The 14,483-nt window shown below is 38.0% G+C and overlaps 2 protein-coding genes across 2 annotated transcripts; both read right to left on the reverse strand.

Annotated features, from left to right (window-relative positions):
- Positions 1-556: 556 nt before the first annotated feature.
- Positions 557-2,111, reverse strand: bcl7a (BAF chromatin remodeling complex subunit BCL7A). Its single transcript, XM_035526476.1, has 5 exons — positions 2,091-2,111; positions 1,820-1,916; positions 1,200-1,373; positions 1,019-1,116; positions 557-622 (listed from the first exon to the last, which is right to left on the reverse strand). Exons 1-5 carry the CDS (start codon positions 2,109-2,111, stop codon positions 557-559), a joined length of 456 nt encoding a protein of 151 aa, XP_035382369.1.
- Positions 2,112-4,039: 1,928 nt separating this feature from the next.
- On the reverse strand, positions 4,040-14,439 carry cfap251 (cilia and flagella associated protein 251). The gene is made up of 20 exons (XM_035526519.1): positions 14,168-14,439; positions 13,759-13,899; positions 13,366-13,475; positions 13,125-13,233; positions 12,952-13,032; positions 12,741-12,818; positions 12,571-12,615; positions 11,810-12,012; positions 11,336-11,524; positions 10,684-10,934; positions 9,996-10,147; positions 9,357-9,530; positions 8,491-8,675; positions 7,791-7,905; positions 7,459-7,622; positions 6,974-7,064; positions 6,522-6,665; positions 5,936-6,164; positions 5,088-5,189; positions 4,040-4,658 (listed from the first exon to the last, which is right to left on the reverse strand). The coding sequence occupies exons 1-20, from the start codon at positions 14,426-14,428 to the stop codon at positions 4,498-4,500; spliced, it is 2,985 nt and encodes a 994-aa protein (XP_035382412.1). The 5' UTR covers positions 14,429-14,439; the 3' UTR covers positions 4,040-4,497.
- Between the last annotated feature and the right edge of the window lie 44 nt (positions 14,440-14,483).

The raw sequence follows: 14,483 nt of genomic DNA on the forward strand, positions 1-14,483 counted from the left end.
TTGACTACCTATCTGTGGATTAACAAAAAAGAAAGTAAAAGAAACATTTCAGCTACAGCAGCAGAACCCATCAATTTCAACATGACTAACAGTGTGTTGACCCTCCTGAGCAAAGAAAAAAAACGTGAGAAATATTGTTTGCTTCCAAACAGCAAGTGGCAGTTGATAGTGATGACTAAATGAGAAGTCCATCTATGGCAGTCGCTTTGCCATTTTGGAAGGGACACAGACATGACCGATCTAAGCACAGAGGAAGTAGCAGGCGGTGATGTTATGACAGAGCAAGCTGTTCTAGGATCAGTGCAATGTAAAACCCCCCACCCTGACGTCTCATAACTTGGTACTTTACTTTATCCTATTAACCAACTATAATGAGACCACAAAACTCCAGATTTTCACCCTGTCCATTCTGAAGGGTGACTGCAAGGGACGAGTGTGTTTCTCAGGGAGAGGGGGGTAGATGAGCAGAGAGATGTACAGTTTAAAGGAAAACCAGTCGATGTACACAGGGAGAGGAAAGGGAGATCACTAGAGTGTAACAGTTGGTAAAAGACAGTTAGTTTTCTTCAGAGGAAGAGTCTATTTTGCCTTTCTTGCTTGGAGGAGCACCATCTTCCAAATCCTGCCAGAAAGAGAGCAAACAATTCCCAGGAAAAAATGTCATTATGACCATTTCAGATAAATGTCAATAAAATAAATAGAGGGGTCAAAAAACTGACCACTATAGCCATGTATCTGCCAGTGGACAACAAATAATCCCACAGTAAATACTGGCCATTTGTAAATGTGGACCAAACATCAAAATTGGTATGCAATCCATTATATGAAAAGTGAAAACAACTGATGAGTGTTAAAAAAAAAAAATCATTAAAAAAAAAATACATTGTAGCATCATGTCCAAGTTAGTCTCAGAGAAATGGTAAATAACTTTCAATAGGTAAAGCAATTAATTTGATCCTAATTTCAATCATTATGTAACACAACTGACTACTTTGTGTATCTTAAACTTTAGTGTAACCTGAGCAGCTTTGGAGGAATCTGTAAAGTGTTCGTGGTCTCCCTGTGACTTGCCATCCCGCTTGGATGTTGTTGAATCTGACGAGGAATGATTTTGTCCTAATAAGAGAGTTAAATTCAGTAAAACATTACTTGAAACCACACAACCATAGATAAATGTCTAGTTAGTTAAATTAACTAACCAGACTTGCTGTCCTGACCAGACAAAGACTGTTTATTAGGAAACTGTTCACTCTTGGCCTCATTGCTGTCACTCTGTGATGTTGCCATAGGTTCAGGGGTGGGGCTAGTGTTGTTACTGGTCTCTTGCTTTAAGGGGGAGGAGTCAGCGATGGAGCTCTGATTACTGTTGTCATCTGTGGAAGAGAAAATGCAATTAAAAGGACAGACACAAATCAATGATGATGCTACTTTTGTTTGAGCTCATACCGGAAAAGGCATAATTCCAAACACTGTAGAACTCAAGTCGATTTAAAGTCTGCTTGTTTATTGTCTGATAGCGCCCTCAAGTGGTAACGAAGATTAAAAGGTCCAATAATTAAAAAGTGAATTATACAGATATGCCAGTAGTCAAAGAATGATGTTCAATATGTTTATCTTAACAACTCAAAATGTAAGTAGATGTTGAATGCTAATAAAATCAACCAAGTGATTCACTAAGTGAAATGCAAATTAAATGAAACGCAAAGAGATTCAATTCAACAAAAACAGCAGCTACTGATAAAGGGCATAAAAAAATGCCATAGATGTGAGTTTCCTATATAGCTCTGTACAGTAAACATACGACAAGTCATGTGACTACCATGCATGTCCATCATTCCAGGAGAAGAACTATTCTCTGGTGTAGTAACTTCAGAGCCGTACTTATCATCCTTGCCCTTCTTCTTGTTCTTGTTTTTCTGCCAAGGAAAATTATTTGACTGCAATCATTGATGTTTTCCTCTGTATGAACTGCAAACCTACTTTAGATAAACCAAAAACCTTAAGAATATTTAATAAACAATATTTCACAGCATCAGCCACAGAAAGATCAAGTTGTGGGAAAGTAGATGTGTGTTTATCAACATACTTACATCATCAGACTTGGGTTCCATCACTGGCACCCACTTGTAAATTCGCAAGGACGTGTCCCCAACTGTCACCCATTTCTTCTCCCTGAGGAACAAATCAGCTTTATTTTAACCCAGGTTGGAATATGTCTCATGTGATATTGGCCAACTATATCTAGACCCCTCAGAAAATATCCGCACTTAGAGAGGCACCTACATTCAAAATATTAACTTACATCTCCATGTCTGCCTGCAATCTAAAAGCATTCTGTATTTAATACAATTATGAATAAATATAGATAACAAATTTAATGTGTCCAGGGGTTGAACAGAAGTCATTAAATATATCACATAACTAAATGTCAGAGAAAACATATCAAACTGATGTAGATGTCTTAAGCGATTTCTAGGGGGATCAATAAGGTAAAATATTGCAATATTGTAGCACATCCCTCCACCATTTCATCAACAGTGGGCTTCCTGACACTGTTTATTGTAGTCCAACAGAACCAAGTTGTTTCAAATGTCTTTTTTTTATAACTGTCTGCGGTGTTATGTATAGGCTTTAAAAAATGACCATTAACATACTAAATTAATCTAAAATCTCCCATTAAAAGGCTCATTAGCCAAACTCTCCCACCTGTTTATTATTGTTATTTGGCCCTGCAATGGAATATTAAGATGCAAACAGTGGGTATTTTCACAAACTCACTCACTCTGACAAATCAAAATGAAGTAACCCCATCTTTAACCAAGTCGCATGGAAGAAATAAGCAGTGACAAACGTGTCATATAAAGCGCAAGATGCATGATCTACAGAATTGTTCAAATACAGCAATATTTTTTTACGTGTTTACATTTTGATCAACAAACCTTTCAGTCTGAGCGAAATTTGAAAGGTACTGCATTTTCCACATTTAGTTGGAAATTGATCCAAATAGGCTAAACGTGAAAATATTCTGAGGTACTTTTTAATTATTATATTTGAGGTCAATTCTTGAGGGTAAAACAGGGGGTATATATTACGGCTGCTACATATTCCACGCAGAATACTTTTCAGTTTACAAAGCCCTCTAAAAATAAAAAAGTATACATGGTATATGCTAAGACTTTAATTTGCGATCCTACAATAAAATTCATTTGAATACATACTATATTTAAACAAATGCAAAATATATACTATGGACATAATTGTTCATACTACATTTAAAGTCTCCTAATTAAACATTTCTAAAATTAAACAGATCTTCGTGATTGTAAAGGTTTAGCCGCAATCTACCGCGTACAGGCAAAGCTTGGTTGCGTGTCTATGTTCCCAGCCCCCACCGCACGCTTTTTCTTTAGCCTACAGTTGAACTCCGAGCGCTGAATTTAAAACCCCGGGAACGTATAAAAACTATTCTCACTCAAGAGCGCCGTCGCTGAGCAGCAAGTCAGTCACCGAGATGAGACTAATACCGTTTCCACCGTACCCGCATCGCCGAAGTGCTCTTCAGAGCTCAATCCAGCCGGCATTACAGGCTCAAACAGAAACGGCTTCATGTGACTGCAACGAAATGGCTTCTAGGTTCAACCCACATTAAAATTTAATGGAAAGAAAATGCACTCTCACAAGTAATCGATTTTAAACGGACGACAACATCGTTAACTGTGCGGAGAAGCGCAGCACACCTGAGCGGACGGAGTAATCGGACTGAAATTGAACTCGATAAAAGCCCCGCTTTCGTTTCATTTCATTGTTTCTTGTCGTTTCTCCTCCCCCCACAAGCTGGGCTTTCTGTTCGTTAATGGGTATGTCCTCTTGCTCTTACCATTTTCGTACTTTTTCAATTGCGGCCATAACCCGCTTGATGTCATCTTTCGCCCTGCTCCGGGTCTCCGCGCGTACCGACCTGCCCGACATTACGGCTGTTGGTAAAAAATCTTTTTAGCTCGCCGGCTGTTTAGACACAATGCGAATGCACAGCGGAGGACTGAGGTGGGGTTGTGCGCCTGCGCTAACCACAGAGCAGCGTGCCCTCCAAGCATGAGACGGTCAAATAAATGCACTGTTGCCGCACGAAAAGAAGCGATTTTTCCACTCAGTGTTTTTAATCCAGAACTTTAAAACTTTGAGCGTAAACGACTGTGTAGCCTAAACAACATTAAATTACACTCAGTCTTCACTATGGAAAAAAAAAAGAAAAATCCCGTCAATAGCATAGCTCAGTGAAGATGTTTATTTCCCCTAAATTCCCTTTTGAAAATTGTATGTGAATATAAATGAAAGCTTATGTTAATAGTGAAAGACAACTAAAAACAAAATCAATCAAACATATTAAGACATGACATTTTAAGAATATACCTAAATATTTTTGGTTATTTTTTTCCTGAAGCTATTCAAGTACTCCAGATAAAAAAGAGCATGTTGTTTGTGCACACAGCTAGCGGCTCACATCTGCTCAAAAGAGTCCTTACAAGTGATGGAGGATGAAGAGTCCTGCTCAGGGGGGAGCTCCTGAGTGGCAACGTGGAATCCTAAAATGTCTGTGGCAAATGTGTCCGCAGTGATGTCTGGGGGCAATTCACTTTCCAGGAGTAACTTGTCTGTTTCTAGACACATTGGCATAGAAAATGCACTGGTAATGTTCGAAACTAACCCCCCCCACACACACACACACAAACACACATAAAAAAAAAAAAAAAGTGTATAAAAGTATACGTAACTTTTCTGGCTTCATTAGTCTTATAGTTTTTGTTTATTTAGTGATGAATGACAAAAATAAATTTCTGAATGTGGGTTTGCAAAAAAATGCAAAGAGATCAGGAGATCTAAAACAAGTTAACTAGCAGGAGAGATCTATTACTCCTACATGCTGGTAACCATTTCCAAAAACACACTGACTACCAACACTCAATTACTAATGAAAAATACAGAATGAATAGTTAAACCTAAACAATGAATGTTACACCATCCCAGGAAAGCAGCTGTGAAGCTAAAGTTAGAGGACAATATATTCTTAAACTATCTGTAAAACATACCTTTACACTGAGATATCCTTGCTTCAGATCGCCCTCCTTCCACATTAAAGCCTAACAATGTCATGAAGCATTCTCCCAGCTCCTCCTCGGTCATGTGCTCACCTAAAAGCAAAAGAAAATAAGCTTCAGTGACACATTGCATTTATTTAATGCCCACCACTTCTGTACAGAAACTCATGTTAGATGCTATATCTAGAGTTATTATACCTTGCAAAGGTGGGTGACAAAAACAAATATATAGTCTTAAAATGTGACATTTGTGACTTATTTTTTGATTGTGTTTTTTTGACCGAACTCCAGCTGTTTTTCTTAAATTATGGTTTTAAGAACTAACCTCTGGTATATTGGTTGTCTCATTTAGGTAGTGATTAGACAACGAATGAACATTTGTATATTTGTAGCTATGCTTTCAATAGCTCATGAATTATTATCTCTTTAATTTAAAGTGGCATATTTGTGAATAAAACATAGAGGTATGTTCGTTATTAAGATGTGTCCTTCATATGCATGCATAACACAACCTTGCCAATAGCTTTAGTGCTGAAAAACAACACTCCTACATATACATTTATATATATGCTACTAAAGGGGATTTAACAGGGTTTTGCAAAGCTTAGCTGATTTCTCCACTGGACCATATTTAAGCACAATGAGAAACTGTAAGTCTCTCAATACAAAATTTATTGGCAAGGATGATGATGGCAAACAATTTTGAAAAGATCTGGGTTAAATAACAGTAAAGGTACCCTTAAATAAGCCTCATTTAATGATCCCATAACACTCTCTTAATACCCCTTAGATGCACTTAATTCAGCATATGGTAGTAGTAATGCAACCTATAAAGTTACCCCTGGCCTGTAGCAATTCCAGCAACTCTTCTCGGGTGATAACTGGCCTGCCGTTCTCAACCACTGCCCCCAGAACCTGGAAGGCACTGCACAGCTCTTCACTGGAGGTGCCAAAGGCTGGCCGGTGGTTGACAAACAGTTTAATAAATTCTTCCAGGTCAACATCAGTGACATGATTTCCAGTCTCAGCATAACGGCTGAATTTGACCTCGTTTTGCATGTCCTCCAGCTAGGACACAAAAAGCAATAAAAACAGGACTATAATAATAAAGAATGTAACAGAATATTATGCTCTTTACTTTTGCCAAAAATAAACAATTGCAAAAAAAGCCTCTCTGCATTCAGTCTTTGTGCCTGGCCTTAATTCCCATGCAATATTATTGTCTGAACTTGTTACACCACAGATAAACTCTACTCATTTGCACAGGAAAACAACCAGCTCCATATATAACTGTGTCACCCATGCTGGGTAGAGTCAACACAGTGCCATGCTTAAAATGGTGTTTTTTGAGAAATGTATATGACACAACTGATGCATGTCTTAGTTCATTGGCCTAGTCAACTAGTGTCTGTAAACACCTATTACCTCTTGCTCAGTCGGATAGAAGCCCAGCGCCCTCATGACAAAGGGCACTTCAGTAAGAGGGATCTGAGTGGACACACGTCTGGTTTCCATGGAATCGATGCCCTGATTTCGCAGCTGACAGTAGTAAAAGAAATCTTCCATGGCCTAATGGGAAAATCACAGACTTTGGCAACAAGAAAACGTAGTATTCCTAACAGGAGCATACAAAAATTATTATGTTAAACTGAGTGTTGTTTAGTAAAAAAAAATTGAGGGGACACATAAAAACAGCTCTATTAGCTAATGGGACAAGCAGGCCATTTGTAATCGAATAATTCTTAACGGAATAATAGGTTTTATCATTGCTTCCATTAACATTGAAATGAAAATACACTGTAGAGAAAATACACTTTATATTTATATTCAAAGGATTTTTTTGTGATTGCAAGTATTAAGACAATTTAAGGCCTTACCCTAACAAGCTCTCCATCTCTACCTCCTTCTAAAAGTGAGTAAAAAGGAACCAGGTCTTTTCCTCCCAAAGCAGCAGCAGCCTCTAATGCACTACAAAGGCCGATAGTGAACTCTTATTGGTTGAACAATAGGTGACCACAACTGAGAGACGGGTTTACAGTACATTCTATAGGTCATCATAAAAGACCATTCATCTCAAACAAAATTTAGACATTACATTTACAGCACTTGTCAACACTCCTATCCAGAGCAATGCATGAGTATGACAGTACATTTGCTCTGTGGGAGCTGAACCCATGACCTTGGCATTACTAGCCCCTTGCTCTGCCTATTCTAGAGGTGCCTGAGTGAAAATATGAGTTTATAGAAAAAAATGACATTGATTAAATCACAACCTTATGTAGTATAGACACTTTTACCAAAAGACTAAGTATGGTATGTGATGTATGTATGCTATCTCCACACTGTTATCCTAGAGACTTACGAAAGGCTGATCTCCCATGAGAAGACTGTCTTATCCACTCCACCAGCAGTGAAAACATATCTGCCATCATAGGAACAAGCCAGACTGGAGACACCCATGGAGTGGCATATCATCGCTGAGGACTTATATGGGTTCCCATCTAGGGGCAAAATTTGAAGCCCAACCTAGATCAAGAAGAGGACAGACACACATACCAAATAGTGTATACAATTTTGAAAATAGCAACTGTAATTCATAGACACAGTCCAGCAACAATGTTCATACATATCAGAAGGGATCCAGATATCTATCTTAATTTAACTATTTTGGATATAGGTCAGACCAGCCCAAACCTTGTCCTGTGTTATATAAGCCATGTAGTAAGAATTCAGATCCCCATCTTTAGAAGGTGGTAAAATCAGCATTCTCTTCATAGGAGAACCATATGTGGGTCCAAGGACTGTTTTTCTGCATACACACAAAAATTAATGAATGGGTTTCCAAACACACATTCCTGCAAAACAAAACCATTTATAAAGTACAAGTGACAAAGTTGAAATTTTAATACATCCACAAATACAAATATTTCTTTGGCCAGTTTATCCAAACCATACAGGGTAACAACTCTCACCAGCTCTCCTGTTTATCCAACCCTTATGGGGTAACTACTCTCACCAGCTCTCCTTTTTATCCAAACCTTACAGGGTAACCAGCTCTCCTACTGCTTTGCATAATTTGCGTTAGCCCTCCTCTAGTCCTTAATCTGCCGGTTTTATGACCACATAACTGCTGATGGTTTGATATTCTGTGGGGCCAATCCTCAACTAAGCAGTGACACTGACATGGCTTAAAAACTGTGGTGTTTCTGATAAACATAGTGCCAGCTAAACACCCAAATACATGCCACTATCACATTACTGTGGCTGCTGAGTTGATGATGGTCACTTCTGAATGAACTCACACAATTGTTAACAAATATCCCAAAAAATTCTTAATCCTTACTGAGATCATTTTCAGTGAAGAAAACTAGTTGAAAACTTTAAGAATATTGACCTGCACATCTTTGTGGTGACATTGAATAGTTTCATCTTGTAGTGGTTAGACGCGGTCAGTAAGAAGTGTTCAGTGCTTAGAGGCGGATACCAGGCCATGCACATTGGCACGGCACTTTGTTCAATGCGCTCTGAGCTCAGGATCAACAGCTCATCCTTCTTGCTCTTCTGCAGATCATACTCCACCTAATGAGTAAGAGAAATACCAGTCTTTTTACTTCAGTATGTGACAACAGGGAACACAGAGTGACCGAGTAGTAAAATGCGTCACTACGTCATTGAAGCACTGAGATCACCACGTCACTGTCTGAAGCGGCTAAAGCAGGTTTGGAAGTAATTAAAGTGGAAAAGGACAGTTTCACTCCTGTGGACAGTATTCAATAATTAGGTGATGATATGAACTATTTGCAATGCTGGTTTGCAAAGGTCTGTGTTCATGCACAGAGAAATGTTAATTAAGAAAACAAGGATATAAGGAAAAACTTTTACTTCTTAACTTGATTGTCCTGATAGTCAGAAGGCAGCAGAGCTGTTCTGTATACACGACAGCAAGCAACAGCTTTTTTCTTATTATATCAGAGATGCACAATCAAAAATATGGCTTTATGTTCAGAAGGGGTTAGTGGCTAAGGAAAAGCAGTACAATACTATAAAGCAACATTAATATATTCAAAATGCCAACATGAATTTCTGATTTTGTTTAAATATTTTTATGTCAAAATATTGCACTACAAGATATGAACTTATAGCCCACGAAATCTTACATTTGTTTGGAGTCCATTCCCATTCTGAGTATGACTCTTAGTATAAGATTCTTAGGTATTCTCAGTATAACAAGCAAAAGTCCAATGAACACAGGATTCTCACCAGTCTGCGGTCTATGCCAAGAGAGAGCAGACGCGGCTGCCTGCTGTCCAGATCCACCCCAAACAGCAGGTCCTGGATGGGCTTGTAGTGAGAGCGGTGCTTCCCCAGGTACTTCCAACTGAGCCCACCACCTTCCTTACACAGGTGAAACACCATCACGGCCTTTCCAGTATCCTGGAGGAAAAACACAAAAGCACAGGAATTAAACCTGCTTTACAGTTCCATGACTGTACTTCTTGTTCCTCCCTTCCTAATAGCCTTTCCACATCCTATTTTAATGAATTAATTTAACCATCCTTGTTTAGTTTCCTGGTTAATATACTGTATAAGTGTAAAATAAATAAATTAGTACTATGGGTAGTAGCATAAATAAATCATACTCAGCCTCTGGAAGCAACACTTTTAATAATATTCTACCAAACCAGACACCAAGGGAAAAATAAACAGCATAAATTGAATTACTAATTGCTTATTAAAGTCTCATATAATTTACATTTATATATTTTTTTCATATAATTTATATTTACATATATATTTATATATAGTTTTGCTATGAAAACAATAAAAATAAAAGAATGGATTGCAACGGGTTGAATAAGAAATCAGTAGGTTTAACCAGTAACTGCAGGGTACACTAACCGCAGTGGCCAGAAGGGTGGAGTCATGGGAGAAGGTGAGATGGGTAATGCAGTCCTGACTGTACTGAATACTCTCCTGTTCTTCTTGCTGCAGTGTATAGGTATCTAGAATCTTCACTGCCCCACTGACAAAGCCCACAGCCAGGTAAAATCCTGCCAAATACATCAACAAATTCGAGTGATTCCTAAACTACCCTGCAAATATCCTCAGAATATCCTGTCACTCAGTTGCTGTATTTCCACAGAGATTTTCTGCTGTCAAAAAAAAATACTAAGAGCTCGACAAAAACTTTGAGGCTTTTCTGAGGGGAAACGGAGGAACAAATCTGTAAGTTGTTTCCAAAATGACAATAGTTCAGGATTTTTTAAAACAAAGACATAACCAGAGCATCATTTGATATGTGTCTTTATGTCCTTTACAAAAAACCTAGTGGACTAGACAAATGACGACATGTTGATAAACCTGAGAGTTACATAAGACATAGAACGTCTGACAATGTTTTACCATGTCTGTAATTGTAGTTTAATTCACTTGCAGTTCAATTCCATTCTAAGTCAGAAAGCTTAGAAATATAATAACCTAAGTTCTTGACCTGAACCACTGTGGCAAATTAAGTTTGATCTTGGCATTTGCCAATTATGTCTATTTTTTTCAGCCACTCCACTGTCTAGTAATACATATGAATTACCTTGAGGATCATATGTGATGCACTGGATCTGCTTGTCCGGATGGAAGTCTCTGCTGGATATGACCACTTTTTGCTCATAGTCCCAGACCTTCAAGATGCCACTGTGACTGCCCATAGCCACCAGCGGCTGTTTGGGGTGGCAGGCCACTGTGTGTAGTGGACCTTCATGCTCCCTCAGTAAAGTCTGTGCCACACTGCCCCGTCTTGTCACATGGACCACAGTTGCACTAACCGTAGATATGACAAAGTTCCTATAAAGTGAAAAGAGAGACATTTAGGAGCTGCTTATACTTGATATTATAAAGAAATTACTCACTAAATTAAATTTAGGTGATGCAGCACATGTGAAAATTGGTATATTTGTTCAGTGATTTATATAGTTAATTTAGTCACGGACTAATAATCTGTTTATATATAGTCACTGACCCTAAATTTACTATCTAACTCTAAACCAAAAAAAAAACATAAATTTGACCTGTCCCATAGTCATTCTCAGTTTGAACCTTTAACCTCAGCTGTCTTCAAAACACTGGTTAACATTAAATGTGTCGTTCACCCACTGACCAAATTAACACAACAAGCAGTATATGGCATGTATATAATTAACTCAGTTCAACCTGGTTTGTTGGTTTACTGATAACATGGCTCTTACCTAATGACAAACTGCTTGGCATTTACAGTGCAGTCTTCTTGCTGTTCCAGGCTGTTATTGAAAGGTATGTCCTTTGAAAAGGAAATGGAAGCAATGGGGTCCAAATTGAACTCGCTGCACCAGGTAATGAGCTTGAAGTTCCCGTCATAAAATTTGACGCGGCCTCTCATGTCTCCTGTTACAATTAAACTGGAAAAAAAAATTGAAAAATGGATGGAGAAGATAAAAATCACATACATTCGATGTGTTTTTCTGTATGACTTAAAATGGTAATAAATTCCATTAAAGCCTCAGATAACGCATTTTGTTTTTTTCATTGAATAAAAAAGTCGACAGGAAAACACTTCTGGAGACCGTTTCCAAAAGTTAACTTTGTAAGCTTTACACAGGCTTAAAAAAGTGTAATTCATGTCTCATTATATCACAATGTTTGTGAATATGATGGATGTTCACTCAAAGGGGTAAGGAGTGTACCTGTCACACATAGTTAGTGTAGTAATTCCATCCTTCTGCAGTGGAATGAGTTTGGTAGCTTTCATTGCGTTGGGCTGGCATGTGGAAGTGTCTCTCAGAGACTCCCACAGCACCAGGTTCCCTGCCAAGGTAACTGAGAAAGCCTGAAGACCCGCAAAATGGAAGGCTGACTGGCTCAGGGAACCCACTACCTTGCTGAATGTCTATGACATGGAAAAACAAATACCAAAATGCGATGCCATATCTGTACCTTCTATTCATTCTCAATCTTTGTGACTAACAATAAAAAGACATATATTGGTAAAAAGTAAAAAATGGCACTTTCATTTAGGAGGTTTTTTTTGGGTGGGAGGGTGGCTAACAATTTGTACAACGTTAACTCTTTCTTTATGGGTGCTTTTATTTTAGTTTTCTGTGTAAACTTAAAATTAATTCACTGTTTGCAGTTTGAAAGTATTGGGACAGATATCTGAAGTATATAATGGTCTAGACTGGATTCGATGCTTCCATTTGCAGTTGCTGAGCATGCTTTGAGTCAGAGACAAGAGTGAACAGACTGTATTTCTGTTTTTAACCTTTACTCGTCTCTGGCATCTGCCTCTGGTGTCAGTCTGCATTAACACACATGGAAACTAGAGAAAACCTATTAACTCATGTTTGATTAATGAACTCACATAATGAACACCATAGGGACTTTGTAAAATAGATATTAATAATTATGAAATAGATGAACAGCAATGATAACAGAGCCTGCGGCTTACCTTATCTGATAGTTCTGGGGCTGTATATTCCATAATTTTCTTATCCTGAGTGGAGTTTATTATTAAAACAGGAAATCTATTTATCTTGCACAACTAACATATTTTTAATAATATATTGTTCAAAATATTTTAATTGAATAAGTATACAAAATGCAACACATATTACATACCCAGGTATAAAAGAGGACATGACTTTTACTGTTGCTCAGAAGTTGAGAGCTGTCAGTAGGGTTGAATAAGATGTGATTCTAAAAAATTAAGGTTTTATGAATTAATCAAAAACTAAGTCTTAAAAATAATCTTCACATGCAAACACTGTCGACCCAGGATTGAATACTTTATTAAACTCATACAATCCAAATGCACAACATCTTTACATACCTGGCAACCATGCTCTGGGCTGATGTCAGTCTGGCATGTGGGACCTTCACCTTCGTTAGTCCAATCCCAGATACAAACTCTCTATGATCAACATTAAAATCTACTGTGTCCATCAAAGCAATAAAAAACAATACAACTGATGCAATAGCATTACATCAAATCCAATGTCTAACCTGCACTCTTCCGGCTCCAACAGTCGCAAGATATTTTGAGTCCTTTGACAGTGCAAGTGCAACTACACCTCCCTCAGGATGACAATCAAACAAAGTGAGTACAGGGATCCTACAACACAAATAATTCCCCACATAATGGCTCAATGCACAAACATTTATCAACACATTGATTATAATCTCCTTCTTTCCAGAATGGGACCGAAGAATCTCAGATGAACACATTCTGATTGGTGGATTATACCCTGTGAATGAGTCCCACACGATAACAAGGCTCTCCTGGCCCTTGTCAGCGGTCACCAGCCAGCGTCGGTCCTCACTGACACACAGGGAGGAAATAGGGCTGCAGTGACCCTGTGCAACACACAAGAACCTGATCTTGATTGTGAAAAGTATAGGCTACAGGATTAGCTTGCACTGATGCCAACCAAATTCTACTATTCACACAGTTTTTAAAAAGGTAAGGTATAATTGCTAACAAATATGGGCTAGTTGGAATCAGTTAGCATTCTGCCATTACTTTTTATTTATTATTGGCATATGTGGGCTAGGTTTGCTTTTGAATGGAACCTCTGTCACATTCAACTATAAATACTTTTTAAGCATAGACAAAGCTTAAAATATTGTAAAAACTCACTTGCAGAAGACGCTGAGAATTGGAGGCGTGGTCATGTATGACAGCTACATTGGCACAACCATACAGCATGACAAGTCTGTCTTGGTCCAGAAGGCTGAATACAGGTAGAGCCTGGTTGATCCCAAAAGCCCAGTCTAGAATCTGCAACAAAAAACAACACATCAAAGGTTTACTTTATTTAAGTGTACATAAAGACTGAATATGCAGAATGATACTGTTAATAACCATAAGATTTACTTTAATCCATAGTGACATGCAGAAGTCACATCAGATCTGTTTTTCTGTGAGCATTTAAGCACTGTATCTGATAGCTTCCTCAACTTCTGAAATATATATATATATATATATATATATATATATATATATATATATATATATATATATATATATATATATATAAATTAATTACCAGGGGCTGACTTTTTACACTTTTGTCCTTGGTCTTTAGTGACAACGAGGTTGCTGTGTAGACTTCTGAGTTTGCATGTTCATCTTTAGTTTTAGGACTAGATATTTTATGTTCATGGTGCATTATTTCTTTCCCCTCGTTCAGCATTGGCAGTTGGCTGTCTCCTTGCTCGTCCATGGAGCTCTGCTCGTCCGCATGCTGAGTGGTTTCCTCACTTTCATCAGAGACAGTTCCGGTGTGCACTCTATCCGCAACTGACATTTTTCACAGGATTAGTAGCCAGCTAAACACCTTTTTAGGAGAGAAAAAAAAGGCT

Source organism: Electrophorus electricus, chromosome 5 (genome assembly GCF_013358815.1).
Source record: "Electrophorus electricus isolate fEleEle1 chromosome 5, fEleEle1.pri, whole genome shotgun sequence".
Lineage (NCBI taxonomy): Eukaryota > Metazoa > Chordata > Actinopteri > Gymnotiformes > Gymnotidae > Electrophorus > Electrophorus electricus.